Source organism: Panthera uncia, chromosome D2 (genome assembly GCF_023721935.1).
Source record: "Panthera uncia isolate 11264 chromosome D2, Puncia_PCG_1.0, whole genome shotgun sequence".
In the NCBI taxonomy this organism is placed as follows: domain Eukaryota; kingdom Metazoa; phylum Chordata; class Mammalia; order Carnivora; family Felidae; genus Panthera; species Panthera uncia.
In genome coordinates this window covers 43,200,262-43,214,796 of record NC_064818.1, presented here as the reverse complement: position 1 = coordinate 43,214,796, position 14,535 = coordinate 43,200,262, and the positions used below count along the sequence as shown (strand labels likewise).

The 14,535-nt window shown below is 39.8% G+C and overlaps 1 protein-coding gene across 4 annotated transcripts in view; it reads left to right on the top strand.

Annotated features, from left to right (window-relative positions):
• The window catches only part of WAPL (WAPL cohesin release factor), a 102,403-nt gene that overhangs the window by 2,370 nt on the left and 85,498 nt on the right, over positions 1-14,535 (top strand). For all 4 annotated transcript variants that reach the window (XM_049645338.1, XM_049645337.1, XM_049645336.1 and 1 more), the window contains exon 2: positions 470-990. In XM_049645338.1, the coding sequence (XP_049501295.1) occupies positions 492-990 (499 nt within the window). In that variant the 5' untranslated portion in view covers positions 470-491. The remainder of the gene's footprint in view (positions 1-469; positions 991-14,535) is intronic.

Below are 14,535 nucleotides of genomic sequence, written 5' to 3'. Positions count from 1 at the left end.
TGATTGAGTCAATTATTTGATAATTCTGAGATACTGAAAAAAATTAACATTTTGTGCATAAGATTTTATAGGAGTAATGACCCTATTCAGATTATTTTCTTAAGGTAAAAGTGATATTTATGAGAATAGTACATAGATTCATTTGAAACTTAAAAAAAATGGATATTCCACTCTTAAGTTGGTTTTGTGGATAAGTTGATTAATCCTTATGCTTGCTTACTTTGTAAGTGTATGACTATGTACTCATTATAAAAAAAAATTAGATATGGAAGTATGTAGAATTAAAAAATGAGCCCCTCTCTTTATACACCTTCCCTGTATGTATTCAACCACTTTTAAAGTTTGTATCTTGACTGTTGAAAAGCCCCCATGGGGGAGAATCCCTGGGTTATTTTTATATTCAGTGTTAACGCTGGTTAAGTGTTTGGTGATTGTATATTTTCTTTTCTTTTTTTTTTCCCCCCCACAGAGAATATGAAACAGGTGTCAAAATGACATCCAGATTTGGGAAAACCTACAGTAGGAAAGGAGGAAATGGCAGTTCAAAATTTGATGAAGTCTTTTCCAACAAACGGACCACCCTTAGCACAAAATGGGGAGAGACAACATTTATGGCTAAATTAGGGCAGAAGAGGCCCAATTTCAAACCAGATATCCAAGAAATTCCGAAGAAACCTAAGGTGGAAGAAGAAAATACTGGAGATCCTTTTGGATTTGATAGTGATGATGAGTCTCTACCAGTTTCTTCAAAGAATTTAGCCCAGGGTAAGGGTTCCTCTCATTCAGAATCTAGTGAAGCTGCTCAGCTGGAAGATGTCACTTCTGTACTTGAAGCTAATAGCAAAATTAGTCATGCAGTTGGTGAAGACAGTGTTGGGTCTGATAAATGCTTACATTTGGAAGAAACTTTGGTTGGGAAAGAAAAGAGCACAAACCGAATCTTAGAAGATGATGCAAGCAAAAGTAGCTGTGCTAAATTAATGACTTCAGGTAAGTTTTTAATTCCTTCCTTCCTTTCTTTCTCTCTCTCTTTTTTTTTTTTTTTTTTTAGTTAAGTGATCTCTATACCCAACTTGACTCATGGGGCTTGAACTCATGACCCTGAGATCAAGAGTTGGATGCTCTTCTGACAGAGCCAGCCAGGCACCCCTTGAATTTCTTTATTCTGAGCCAGGAGACCTTTGTGTATGCCATTTAGTTATTAAATGCTTTAAATTCTAAAATATCCTGCTGCTTGGGTTTTCTTCCTGCATTTGTGATTAATGGGGGCTTTAGATAATTTGTAGAAGAGACTTAAAAACATTAAAGAAACCAATTGGGGGTTGAAATTTTAATTAAGCAGCTTGGATATTAATGTTTCCAGACTGTTACTTGTGGTGCATTTTGGGAACAGTTTTTCCTTCCTCCCCAACTCCATTTCTAGTAAGAAACATGTCTTTTTGTTGTGTTAGGATGACACAGTATCTTACATTAGTGGGGAAGATTTGTATTGTTACTGATAATGAAAATGAGATGAGCATTTACAATGAGGATTAGGTTTAGGAGTGTTAGACTTTTTTTCAAAACTAGTTTAGAAAGATTAAGGAGGTATTGTGGAAACATTGAGGAATTGAACTTCATTGCAATTTGAGATTTGTGGAGTCTGGTGCCAGTAGCAGCTTGTATTAATATATTTTAATCCACAAAACCAGTTGTATTTTTAAAGTGTTAATTTGTAAATCTGGCATCTAGGCTTCATTCGAAAAATAACATATTCTATCCGTTTTACCTCTACTCCCTTCGTAAAGGATTTGAGACTTCGGGTAAACGGTAAAAGTGCAATTAACTGAAACACTAAAGAACTAAGCTTGGAGGTAGCAGGAGAGACAGTGTGCTTGCTTTATTAGCAATAGGACAAGGATGGCACTGTAGTTGAAAACAGACCTTAGTTTCCGACTTCTTGGCAAAGTTTGGTGATACGAAAGGTTATATAGATCTCATATTTTGAAAGGAAGTAAAGACAAAACTTTCCTAGTACTGAATTCTCAAGAGGAGTTTGTCCTCGAGGCTTAATATAAGTGCCTCAAACAATATAATAAAAGACTTTGCCTTGCATAGTTTTACTAAAAATGCTGGACATTTTTCACTCTTTCTCACCCTTGGATGAAAGGATGAGCGAGCCAGCTGTTATTGTCATTCCCTTGATCCTCTTGGTTAATTCTGATTTGGCTGTCCTTATGCTTTGCCCACATTTCTCTTGACACATTGTTCAAAACTTAAGGTTAGGTTAATCTTTCACTAAAAAAAAAACCAGCTTAGGGGCTCCTGGGTGGCTCAGTCGGTTAAGCGTCTGACTTCAGCTCAGGTCATGATCTCTCAGTTTGTGAGTTCAAGCCCCACATCAGGCTCTGCTGACAGCTTGGATCCTGTGGCCTGATTCAGATTCTGTGTCTCCCTCTGTCTCTGCCCCTCCTTTGCTTGCACTCACTCTCTCTGTCAAAAATAAATAAACATTAAAAAAAATAAAAAACAGCTTAAAAACTTTCCCAATTCAGCTTCTAAGCATGTATTATAAGTCACAGGACTGTTGAACCAAAATAAACTAACTCAGTTCTCCTTACTGTACAGATGAGGCTCAAAGAGGCCAAGTGACTGTCCAAGGTTGGCTAGTGGCAGATTTGGAATAATATTCATTTATTGATTTTCAACATATTGAGCACATACTACATTACCTCCACTGTGATAGGCTGTGAGAGTGCTGTTCCACTTGCGTTATCCAGTATTCTTACTGCTCTCTTGTCCTCTGATAGTTAATCCACAATGGGGGCAGATAGGCTGGAGGAAGGAACGTGAGGCTGAGGAAGTGGCGAAACTGGTCAAGAAGGCAGACACAGCTTCCCCAAGTGCTAACTTTTGGAGAACTGGGCATCACTAGCAGGCAAAGTGTTTAGGTAGAGGGACAATAGAAACTTGGAAATTAAATCTACATAGATAGAAGTTGCTTATATTGCATATACATCTGTGTATGTCCAAACTGCCATTTGAAGTTGTTTGGTGGGAATTGGAAACAGTTTTCTGTAGAAATGAGATATTAGCTTCCCAGTCTGATAAAGCTAAATTGTAGTTCTAATGCTGACACTGTGGACTTAAGAATCCAAACTCCATGGTGATGGTTTTATGAGTAGAAAATGGGTACTAAAATACAGATAGATGTTCAAGAACATCTTATCCCTCTTCCTCCTTCACAGGTCATCCTTAGTGTAAAGGGAATGGGGTAGCACTATGAACATTTTTTTCTCCTTTCCCTTGGCCACCTAGAGCTGCAGCAACCCTAGCAGCCCCCTGTAGGATAAGAAGGGAACTTTGAAGGAGTGCTTTTAGTTCTCATGGTAGTTGTAGTTCTGAGGTCTTAAAAACCATTTATAGGTTTGTGTAAGTTAGTTATAGTTTTGGAAATATTTTTACATGGTATGACCTTGCTTTTCATTCCCCCTCCCCTCTAACATTTGGGCGTTTCCCTGTATCTAGACTCTTGCATTACTGTCTGTCATATTGTTATTGCCTTTACTCTCATGGAGAAAGAAGCCTTCTGGTTGTAATTGAAGTTTAGAAACTCAAACTTAAATTTGTGAAAAAAAAATTGTGTTTAATGTTTATTTATTTGGTGGGGGGGTGGGGACAGAGAGAGAGAGAATCCCAAGCACATTCCACGCTGTGAGCACAGAGCCCAATGAGCACAGAGCCCAACACGGGCCTCCATCACACAAGTCGTGAGATTGTGACCTGAGCCACAAGGATACTTAAGCGACTTGAGCCACCCAGGCACCCTACTAAACTTAAATTTTTGATAAAGGGGGTCTTTTTGGATTAAAGATTCTTCGAGAATGACAATGTTTTGGATTTAAGATGAAACTGCTTGTACATGTAATGTCTCAGAAAACCCTTGCAGGTCGTTTTTACACACTTTATTCAAGAAAGAACCTTTGAGAAATTTTATTGTAGTTTGTTCATAGTGTAGTAGCTAAGTTCCATTGTATCCTTCCTGTGGGAAGTGCCTGCTCCTTCAGATCATTTTCACTGTGAAATTATTTCGGTGAAAAGGGCTTATCCAAGCTCAAATTTACTGTAAAAATTTCTCCTGGCATCAAGTTTTAAAGTGCATCTCTTTCTCTACAGGGGAATATGTGGTTAATTTTTAGCTACTTTTAAAATTATAGGTAAAATATTTTATACCAGGTATTACTTTTAAAAACTGTGGCTCATTTGAAGAGGAAACACAGAATAAGGTTATGATAAAATGTATTATAGTTGCCATTTTCCAGATAGATTTTTTTTTTTTTTTTAACGTTTATTTATTTTTGAGACAGAGAGAGACAGAGCATGAACAGGGGAGGGTCAGAGAGAGGGAGACACAGAATCTGAAACAGGCTCCAGTCTCTGAGCTGTCAGCACAGAGCCCGACGCGGGGCTCGAACTCACGGACCGCGAGATCATGACCTGAGCCGAAGTCGGCCGCTTAACCGACTGAGCCACCCAGGCGCCCCCCAGATAGATTTTTGATGGGTATGAGAACCAGAATCTAGATTATAAACTGTGAATGAGAACTGCAGAGAAGGATTGAGTTGCTAAAATGTCCTAACTCTTGGGGCGCCTGGGTGGCTCAGTCAGTTGGTTAAGCATCTGACTTTGGCCCAGGTCATGATCTCACAGTTCGTGAGTTTGAGCCCCGCATCAGGCTCTGTGCTGACAGCTTGGAGCCTGGAGCCTGCTTTGGATTCTGTGTCACCCTCTCTCTGTTCCTCCCTGCTGACACTCTGTCTCTCCCCACCCCCCCGCAAAAATAGAGATTAAAAACAATTTTTTCAATGTCCTAACTCTTGATTTAAAAAATAAAAAACTTATATCAGCTTCAATAGTTGTCAATATATGGCAAACCTTATTTTATCTACTCTACACACTACTCTTTCCACTTCCTATCCTCTAATCCCTGGATTATTTTAATGCAGATTCAGGACTTCTTATTTTATGTGCAAATACTTCAGTTGTAATTGCTTTTAAGTTGAGTTCTCAAACAGCTTTGCCACTTAAAAATGACTGTTAGCAGTACCTAAAGTTTTGTCCTTTTAAAAGATCTTGGAATATTCTGTAAAGTGTGGTATCCAGGGCTGTGTGCATCAAGGATGAAAGGTTTCTCTTGCCTTTTATATGAGGCTACTTCCATTTTCCATCTTTGTGCTTTCTGCTACAGGTTTTTAATCTGGACTCTAGAATAAAGTATGCAAAGACTTATATTTCCACTTGGCACACTTTCCTTGCCAGCCAGCTGGGATTCAGTCTACACATCTTGCCAAATATTGAGATAACTACTGCATAGGCTCTTAATTTGCATGACTGGTTTTGTAGCCAATGCATTTTTTCTATTTGCTTAAAGCTGTACTGAGTGTTTGTGTGTTAGGGATATTATTGTCAGGAATTTAAGAACTTTGATTTGGAACTGAAGATGATTATTATTTTTTGAATGTTTATTTTGGGGGGGGGGGGAGAGAGAGAGAGAGAGAGAGAGAGAGAGAGAGAGAGCGCGCGCGCGCGAGCGCGAGCGGGGGAGGGGCAGGGAGAGGGAGACACAGAATCCGAAGCAGTCTCCAGGCTCTGAGCTGTCAGAGCCTGTCACAAGGCTCGAACTCACAAACCGCGAGATCATGGCCTAGCCTAAGTCAGACCCTTAACTGACTGAGCCACCCCGGAAGATGATTTTAGGAAAGGGAAATAAATTGTTCTATTCCTGAAAACTTAAAGTAGCCCAGGAACTTGTGAGGTGAGATGAGATTTTCATCTGCGCATTGGATAAAGTACAGATGATTGAGGGTGTTTTTTTTTTTTAATTTTTAATGTCTATTTATTTTTGAGAGAGAGATCGAGTGAGCGAGCAGGGAAGGGGCAGCGAGAGAGGGAGACACAGAATCTGAAGCAGGCTGCAGACTCTGAGCTGTCAGCACAAAGCCCGACACGGGGCTAAACTCACTAACTGTGAGATCATGACCTGAGCCAAAGTCAGACACTGAACCGACTGAGCCACTCAGGTACCACTAATGAGAATTAGTAAAGAATTCTGAAAGTGTAGCATCACCAAGAGCTCCTAACCCTTATTTAGGTATTGGACATATTTGTTGTTTAGAATGTATATGTCACACCTAAAATTCTTTTAAGGGAAGTAATGAGACCGATTATTTATTTAGTTCCTACTTTTGTGTTGAGCTCTTATATATCAATTGATTCTTAATCAGAACTATGTAAGTCAGGCTTTGTTTCCATTTTATAGAGGGTAAATCACAGTTCAGTGAATAACTTAGATTACTAATAGAAGATTCGAGAAACAAAGTGTTCTCTTCTGTATTCTGATGTGAATGAACTTAATTTTATCATATTTAGAGGCTTACATTTAAAATAACAGTGTCACCTGTTGGTGGGAATGCAAACTGGTACATCCACTCTGGAAAACAGTGTGGAGGTTCCTCAAAAAATTAAAAATAGACCTACCCTATGACCCAGCAGTAGCACTGCTAGGAATTTACCCAAGGGATACAGGAGTACTGATGCATAGGGGCACTTGTACCCCAATGTTTATAGCAGCACTCTCAGCAATAGCCAAATTGTGGAAAGAGCCTAAATGTCTATCAACTGATGAATGGATAAAAAAATTGTGGTTTATATACACAATGGAATACTACGTGGCAATGAGAAAGAATGAAATATGGCCCTTTGTAGCAACGTGGATGGAACTGGAGAGTGTGATGCTAAGTGAAATAAGCCATACAGAGAAAGACATATACCATATGCTTTCACTCTTATGTGGATCCTGAGAAACTTAACAGAAACCCATGGGGGAAGGGAAGGGAAAAAAAAAAAAACACAACAAAGGTTAGAGTGGGAGAGAGCCAAAGCATAAGAGACTCTTAAAAACTGAGAACAAACTGAGGGCTGATAGGGGGTGGGAGGGTGGGGAGGGTAGGTGATGGGTATTGAAGAGGACATCTTTTGGGATGAGCACTGGGTGTTGTATGGAAACCAATTTGACAATAAATTTTGTATATTAAAAAAAATAATAGTGTCACTGTACAGTTTTAGTTTTATCTTGGCATTGGAGATAATTTATAGGAACACATTCTAGATTCCCTCTTGCCTCTATTTAAATAATTTTCTTTTTTAAAAAAATATTTATTTATCTTGAGAGGTGAGCACACTTATGAGCAAGCAGGGGAGGGGAAAGAGAATCCCAAGCACCTTTTGACCTAAGCCGAAATCAAGAGTCAGTCGCTCAACCAACTGAACCACCAGGTGACCCTGAATACTTTTCTTTTCAATAAAAATTGTGGCCTGGGGTGCCTGGGTGGCTCAGTCCTTTAAGTGTCCGACTCTTGATTTCGGCTCAAGTCATGATCTCATAGTTTATGAGATTGAGCCCTGTGTGGGGCTGTATGCTGACAGCTCAGATTCTGCTTGAGAGTCTCTCTCCCTCCCTCCCTCTCTGTCCCTCCCCTGCTTTTGCTGTTTCTAAATAAATAAACTTAAAAAGAAAAATGTGGCCTAAGTAATTATAATACTTAGCAAATAAAACTGACCTTATTTTTACAAGTAATAAGTATTTTCTACTTTTTTCATTTTTTGCGATATATATTATACAAATGGAAATTTAGTATGCAAATTCTGAAAGACACACTGTAATTTTAAATTTTGTTTATGAGTGGAATTTTAATTTCTTTTAAAGTTTATTTTTTTTAGTAATCTGTACACCCATCATAGGACTTGAACTGACAACCCTGAGACTGAGGCACATGCTTTTCTGACTGAGCCAGCCATGTGCCCCAGAACTTTAATTTCTTGTAAAATATTTTCTTAGTAAAAGGATTATTTTCTTTTTAGGAAAAAAATTTTTTTATTTTTAACATTTACTTATTTTTGAGAGACAAAGTATGAGCAAAGGAGGGGCAGGGAGAGAGAGGGAGACACAGAATCGGAAGCAGACTTCAGGCTCCGAGCTGTCAGCACGGAGACTGACGTGGGGCTCGAACTCATGAACCACGAGATCATGACCCGATCATGAACTGAGCCACCCAGGCGCCCAAAAGGAGGATTATTTTCAAGGTCTGAGCAATAACAAAAGTGCACGTGACCACTGACAAGTTTCTTCTCGGATCCAGGTTGAATACCAGCCATAGGAGGTAGTATGTAGAAACTGTGAGCATAGTCCATGCCTTCTAGGAATGGAGTTACTGATTTCTGCTGGTAATAACTGCTTTTAAAACGGTGACAACACATTTGTACAACACTTGATGCTTTTCAGAGATTTTCCATATGCATTTCATATTTTTAGAATTTAGAGCCAGGTGATTCACACATTTTTCTTGCCCAATCTTTGACTCCAGGAAACAGTCCTCAACTTTTCCAGAGCTCTGATGGTAGAGGAGGATGAATTTGTTCATAGGAAAGTCTGGGGGTTGCTTTCCTTCCAGCCATTCAGCTATTATTTTAGTGTCCTGTGTATGCTGAATGCTCATGTATGTCAATGAACAAGATTTTGCCTTATTCACATTCTAGTGGGCAAGACAGAGATTGAATAGAGAATAAAAAGTGTGCTGAAAATTACAGAAAAATATAGGATCTGGGGTGCCTGGCTGGTCCAGTCGGAAGAGCATGGGACTCTTGATCTCAGGGCTGTGAGTTTAAGCCCCAAATTGGGTGTAGAGATTACATAAATAAACTTTAAAAAAAAGAAAAGAAAAATGTGGGGTCCTTTAAGAGTGTATGGTCTGAGTGAGGGATAGGGGCAAAGCTGACTTCTTGAAAATTTTGTAACAGTGTTTCAACTTTTTTTTTTTTTCAAGTTTACTCGTTTTTTTTTTGAGAGAGAGTGAGAGTGGGTGAGGAGCAGAGAGAGGGAAAGAGAATTTCAAGCAGGCTCTATGCTGTCGGCACAGAGCCTGACATGGGGCTCGATCTTATTAACCGTGAGACCTGACCTGAGCCAAGATCAAGAGTCAGATGCTTAACCAACTGAGCCCCCCAGGTCCCCCAAAGCTGACCCTTAAGTTGGGACCTACTGCTACACTGAGCAAGCATGAAAGTAGCAGAACTTAGTGGCGTGGACAGTGAGGAAGGAGGAGACATTAAGAATGTCTCTCAGTTATCTAATGTGAACATGTGAGCAGATGGTGGTATTGAGATAAGGGGACTTTTTTAATGTTTATTATTTTTGAGAGAGAGAGAGACAGAGTGCGAATGGGGGAGGGGCGGGGGGGGGGTGGGAAACAGAATCTGAAGCAGGTTCCAGGCTCCGAGTTGTCAGCACAGAACCAGACACGGGGCTCAGACTCACCAACTGTGAAATCATGACCGGAGCCGAAGTCAGACCTTAACTGACTGAGCCACCCAGGTGCCCCAAGATAAGGGGATGTTTTGAGGGCAGGTTCATCAGTGTAGGTTTGGGCACATTGGATTTGAGACATTTGTGAGGCATAGGGTATGCCGGTATGAACGTAGATAAGACTTGGTTGGAGATGATAAATTTGAGATTCAGCATGTAAATGTTACTTGAAATTATATGATTAGATGAAGTCATTAAGGAGAATGTAAGAGGAGAAAGCACTGAACAATGAAGAACTTGTTATACTTAATTGATGGAGAGAAGAAGAAAAAAAAACTAGATTAGAAAATTGAATAGAGGCAGCTAGAGCACCAGTAGGAAAATTGAGCCAGTGGTATTTTATAGAAGCCAGTAGAAAGGTGTTCATGAAGGATCAACTGAACTGGAATGCTACTTGCAAAATCAACAAGAATGAGGACTGCAGAATTGGCATTGGAGTGTGCAGCTTGGGTTGGAACAGTCTGAGTAGTGAGTACATAGGATATGGGAGTAGCAAGTGTACACAACTTATTAAAGATATTTGAAGGGGAGAAGAGAGGTTCTGAAAAGTTATGAGGTGATGAGGGTTTCTGGAAGGTTTGATTGCAAAGTAGAGCCTTAGAGCATAGGATTCAAAGCACAAGGTGGGGAGATTGGTCTTGGAAGAAGGGAACCATGTTTCCTGGGTAGGAGGAAAGATGGATGAGAATGTGAGCTTAGGGAAAGGATGGAAGATAGAGTGGTTTTATGGATGAAGACATTATTTTCCCCCATGAAATGATAGAAGAGATTATCCCTGAAAGGAAGATAAGGGCAAGGAAATGTGGGGGCTAGAGTGGAGGGATAAAGGGTTCAAACAGGTGTTGCAGAAAATGGAAGCAGGAGCTGTATAGAGAGAATTTCTGGATGTCAATGAAGCCTTAGTGAAGTCTGTATCATTAAAAACTTATGGTCACTTACCTCATTGTGAGTGCAAGTCCCCCCCCCCCCCCCCGCTTTAGTAGGCCCTGTTAGCCAGAACCTGCACAGAACGTAGAATATTAGATAGGAAAATTAGAATTATCCTGGATTGCCATTTTTGTCTGACAAGATGTGTGAACAGGTAGAGAAGAAAGAATTTAGGGTATTGTCCAGAGTGAGTGAAATGATTGTGAAATTTAAAACTTTTAGGAGTTGGACAAGGCTGGTGGATAGGAGAAAGGAGAGAGGTCAGTATACTGAGTCTTATTTTTTTTTTTTTAATTCTTTTCAACATTTATTTATTTTTGAGAGAGACAGAGCACAAGCAGGGGAGGAGCAGAGAGACAGGGAGACACAGAATCCAAAGCAGGCTCCAGGCTCCCAGCTGCCAGCACAGAGCCCGACGCAGGGCTCGAACTCCTGGACCATGAGATCATGACCTGAGCTGAAGTCGGCCACTCAACCAACCGAGCCACCCAGGCGCCCCCTGAGAGTCTTGTTAAATAAAAGTCAGGAATGGGGTTACTGGAACAGGTTGGATAGTTGGTAGGTTGTGATTGAGAAGTGAGTTACTAGATTTTAATATTTAAGAGGTGAAGCCTTCTAGGACATGACAAGTTTCCGGGTGAAACTGAGAACTGGTGGCTGAGCTGGAATGTAAAAGACTGTCTTTGGGAGAAGCTTAAAGAACTGTGAGGTCAGGGGATTGGGATTTGATGGAATTCAGGATGGTAGCAAGACTGGCATAAGGGATAGGTTATAAATCCTATGTAAAACCCTTAAATGAAGAATAAGAGGTTGTTAAATGACGAGTTTGGGGAAGATTAGAGGGTAACTAGCTAAGTGACACAAGCCTCAAAAGGATGGGCTTTTATAAGAGGGTGGTGTAGGAATAGTTTTATAAAAAGTCTCTGGAGAGTCAGCATACTAGTGACCCCAAAGCATCCTACTCTCAGATACTGAAAGGGGCTGCAGGGTAAGAGGCATATGTATGTAGTTAGGGTTCAGCTAGGGCCCGGAAGTGGTAGAGGGAATGAGCCCCCAGGTATATGTGAGTGTGCTGATGACTGAGTCCTGCGTGATTTAGACTTAAGGGTTTGGGTGGTGATGGCAGTTGGTTGTTGGATTTTGAGATTGGAAAGAAGTACCGATACGTTTTGAGTATTAAAGTGTTTGGGAGAAGGTAGATGACAAGATGAGTTTACATTTTGGATCATGACCCAGAGAAACAGATGAGAAGCATGGTGTCTTTAGAACCAAATTTTCTGATGGCAATTTTCAAACCTTCTTTGTTTGTTCACTCATTGTCTGAAAAGTGTTTGAAAACTGTCCCTGCTTCATATATCCCCTATATATTTCTTTTAAGTTTGAGTCTTATCAGTCAAGATCCCAGCTGGAAATAGGCGGCATGCCCCAATTAGGCTAATACCAAGAAAGTGTATTTATAAAGGGACTATTTACAAAGTTGTGGGGAAAATGTTACAGAAATCACAAGGGGTGGTGCCCTAGACTTGGTTAGCAAGCAGTGAAGCTATTATCACCCATTTTCACAGGGACGGGGGAATATCTGAGCTGTATAGAGGAAGCCACCTTAAGGGAGCAGTATCCTTTTGTTGAGAGGCCTAATAAGGAAAGTGCTGGTGGGAGGGAGGGGGGATGGGGGGTGGGGAGGTGGGGGTGGGTGGGGCGGGGTGGGGCAGGGTGGTATCATACCTGAACCTAAAGTTCCTCCATTCATCCTGCTGGGGCTCCTTATGGGTAAAACCCAGTGGAAGAAGGAAGGAAACTTTTTGATATAGGTCAGCCTCCTGGGGCTGAGATTCGGGTGGTGAGTGGATCTGGAAGGACAAGTGGAATATACCTGGTGTAGTATTTTAAAAACAAACCCATATAGTTCTATGAAAATGTATATAACTGATTACTATCAAGATATAGAATATTTCTGTTACCTCAAAAGTTCCTTCATGCTTCTTTTTGGCCAGTCTCTTGTCTCACTTCCAACCCCTGGCATCCACTGATCTCTTTTCTGTCCCTGTAGTTTTTATCTTTTCCAAAATGTCATACACCTGGGATCATGTAGTATGTAGTCTAATCAGTCTGGCTTCTTTTATTTAGCATAATGCTTTTAAGAGTATTCCACGTAACAGTAGTTCATTCCTTTTTAATTGCTGAGTAATACTCCATTCTGTATATGCCCAAATTCTTTCTTTAGTTGAAGGACATTTGGATTGTTTTCAGTTTTGGGCAATTATGAATGAAGCTGCCATAAACATTCACATTTAGATTTTTGTTAGACATATTTCCTCATTTCTCTTGGGTAAGTACCTAGGTTATGAAAATATTGATCTTAAATTTAAATGCTTGCAAAAGATGTAATTTCCTGTAAAAAAAAAAAAAAGAATTTCCTATGAATATTGATGTTTTAAAATAAAACATTTAAGTATCTGTGATTTTTTGACCGTTCTATTATAAAAACACAGATACAGAAAACCATACAATACAATGTATAGAAATACCTGTTTGGTTTAATGAATTATTTATAAGAGCAACATGCTTATAACCACCACCCACATTAAGAAATAGAATTTTGGCAACCACTCTAGAATCTCTTCCATCTGTCTCTTCCTTCACCCCCAGAATGACTGCTCTCCTTTTATCATAATCGCCTTCTTACTTGGAAATGTTGAAATTATTTGCTGTTCACTTTCAAATATTAAAAAAAAAAAAAAAATTCTTTCACAGCCAGAAGATTTACAGTGCCCCTTTATCTTTTTGAAATTGTAATTTTTTTTAACTTTATTTACTTATTTTGAGAGAGCATCCACGTGGCAGGGGCTGGTGAGGGGAACAGAGGGAGAGAGAATCCTAAGTAGGCTCCATACTGTCAGCATAGAGCCTGACACGGGGCTTGATCCCATGAACCCTGAGATCATGACCTGAGCTGAAATCAGGAGTCGGATGCTTGTATTTCTATTCCACTTTGCCTTCAGAATTTTATCCTAATGCACGTATTTATGTTTATTTAATAATTCATCCTTTTCATAATTCTTTGTACAGGAATATGTATATATGTTTAAATTTAAAAATTCTTCTAGATTGTTATGAGCACAGTTATTAGTGCATGTTGGACAACTATGAATACTATACATTTTAAAGGCAAAATTTATTGAAATTTTGGAATTTATTGGAAATGTACATCTTTATGGGCAGGACTTTTTCCAATTAGTGCATGTGTATGAATGTCATTGCTTAGATAATAAAAAGCTTTGGTATCAATCTATTCTTGTTTCTTAATACATGTAAATATTGAGAAAGCATAGTGACAAAAGTAAGGGGAAGAGTTGTTACAGCAGTTTCTATTTGAAAGCAACAATTGGAAACTGCCTGACATGCAAAGGATGTTACCCATACGTTAGAGTTACTCACGTAGTAAGCACAGAAGCCGGTAATCTATCATATTATTTTTTTATAGGTTATGCCAGAATTGGAGCAATATATCACAGTAAGATTAGGAATGGGTGAGCAATATGCCATTATTTATAATGTGGGAGAATGATTAAATCCCAGGTGGGTTGGCATTTCAGATTTTGGACCAGAGTACATGTGGAATTGAGGATTTAGAAATGAATTTTTTCTTTTTTTTTTTTAAACGTTTATTTTTGAGAGAGAGAGAGAGAGGGTGTGTGTGTGTGTGTGTGTGTGTGTGTGTGTGTTTATGTATGTATGTATGTATGTATTTGTGTGTGTGTGCGTGCACGGGAAGGGTGGGGAAGTGGCAGAGGGGAACAAAGGATCCAAAGCAGGCTTATGCTGTCAGCAGAGAGCTGGATATGGGGCTTGAACCCATGAATATCAAGATCATGACCTGAGCTGAAGTTGGATGCTCAACCAACTGACCTACCCAGTTGCCCGAGAAATGAATATCTTTAAACCTCAGTTGTGCCTATATATGTTTTGAAAGGTTTTAGCGTAGTTCTGGGTGTGTCTGTATTAATTTGAAGAGTTAATTGCCACTTGGAAGGTAGGTGCACTGGTCGAGGAGTGACTGGGGTATGTTTCCTGTCTCCTGGTAGGTAGGCAGAGATGAGCATCTTGAGCAGGAGCCATGGGAGCAGGGGCATCTGGTTGGCTCAGTCAGTTAAGCGTCAGACTTCAGCTCAGGTCATGATCTCACTGCTTGTGGGTTTGATTTCTGC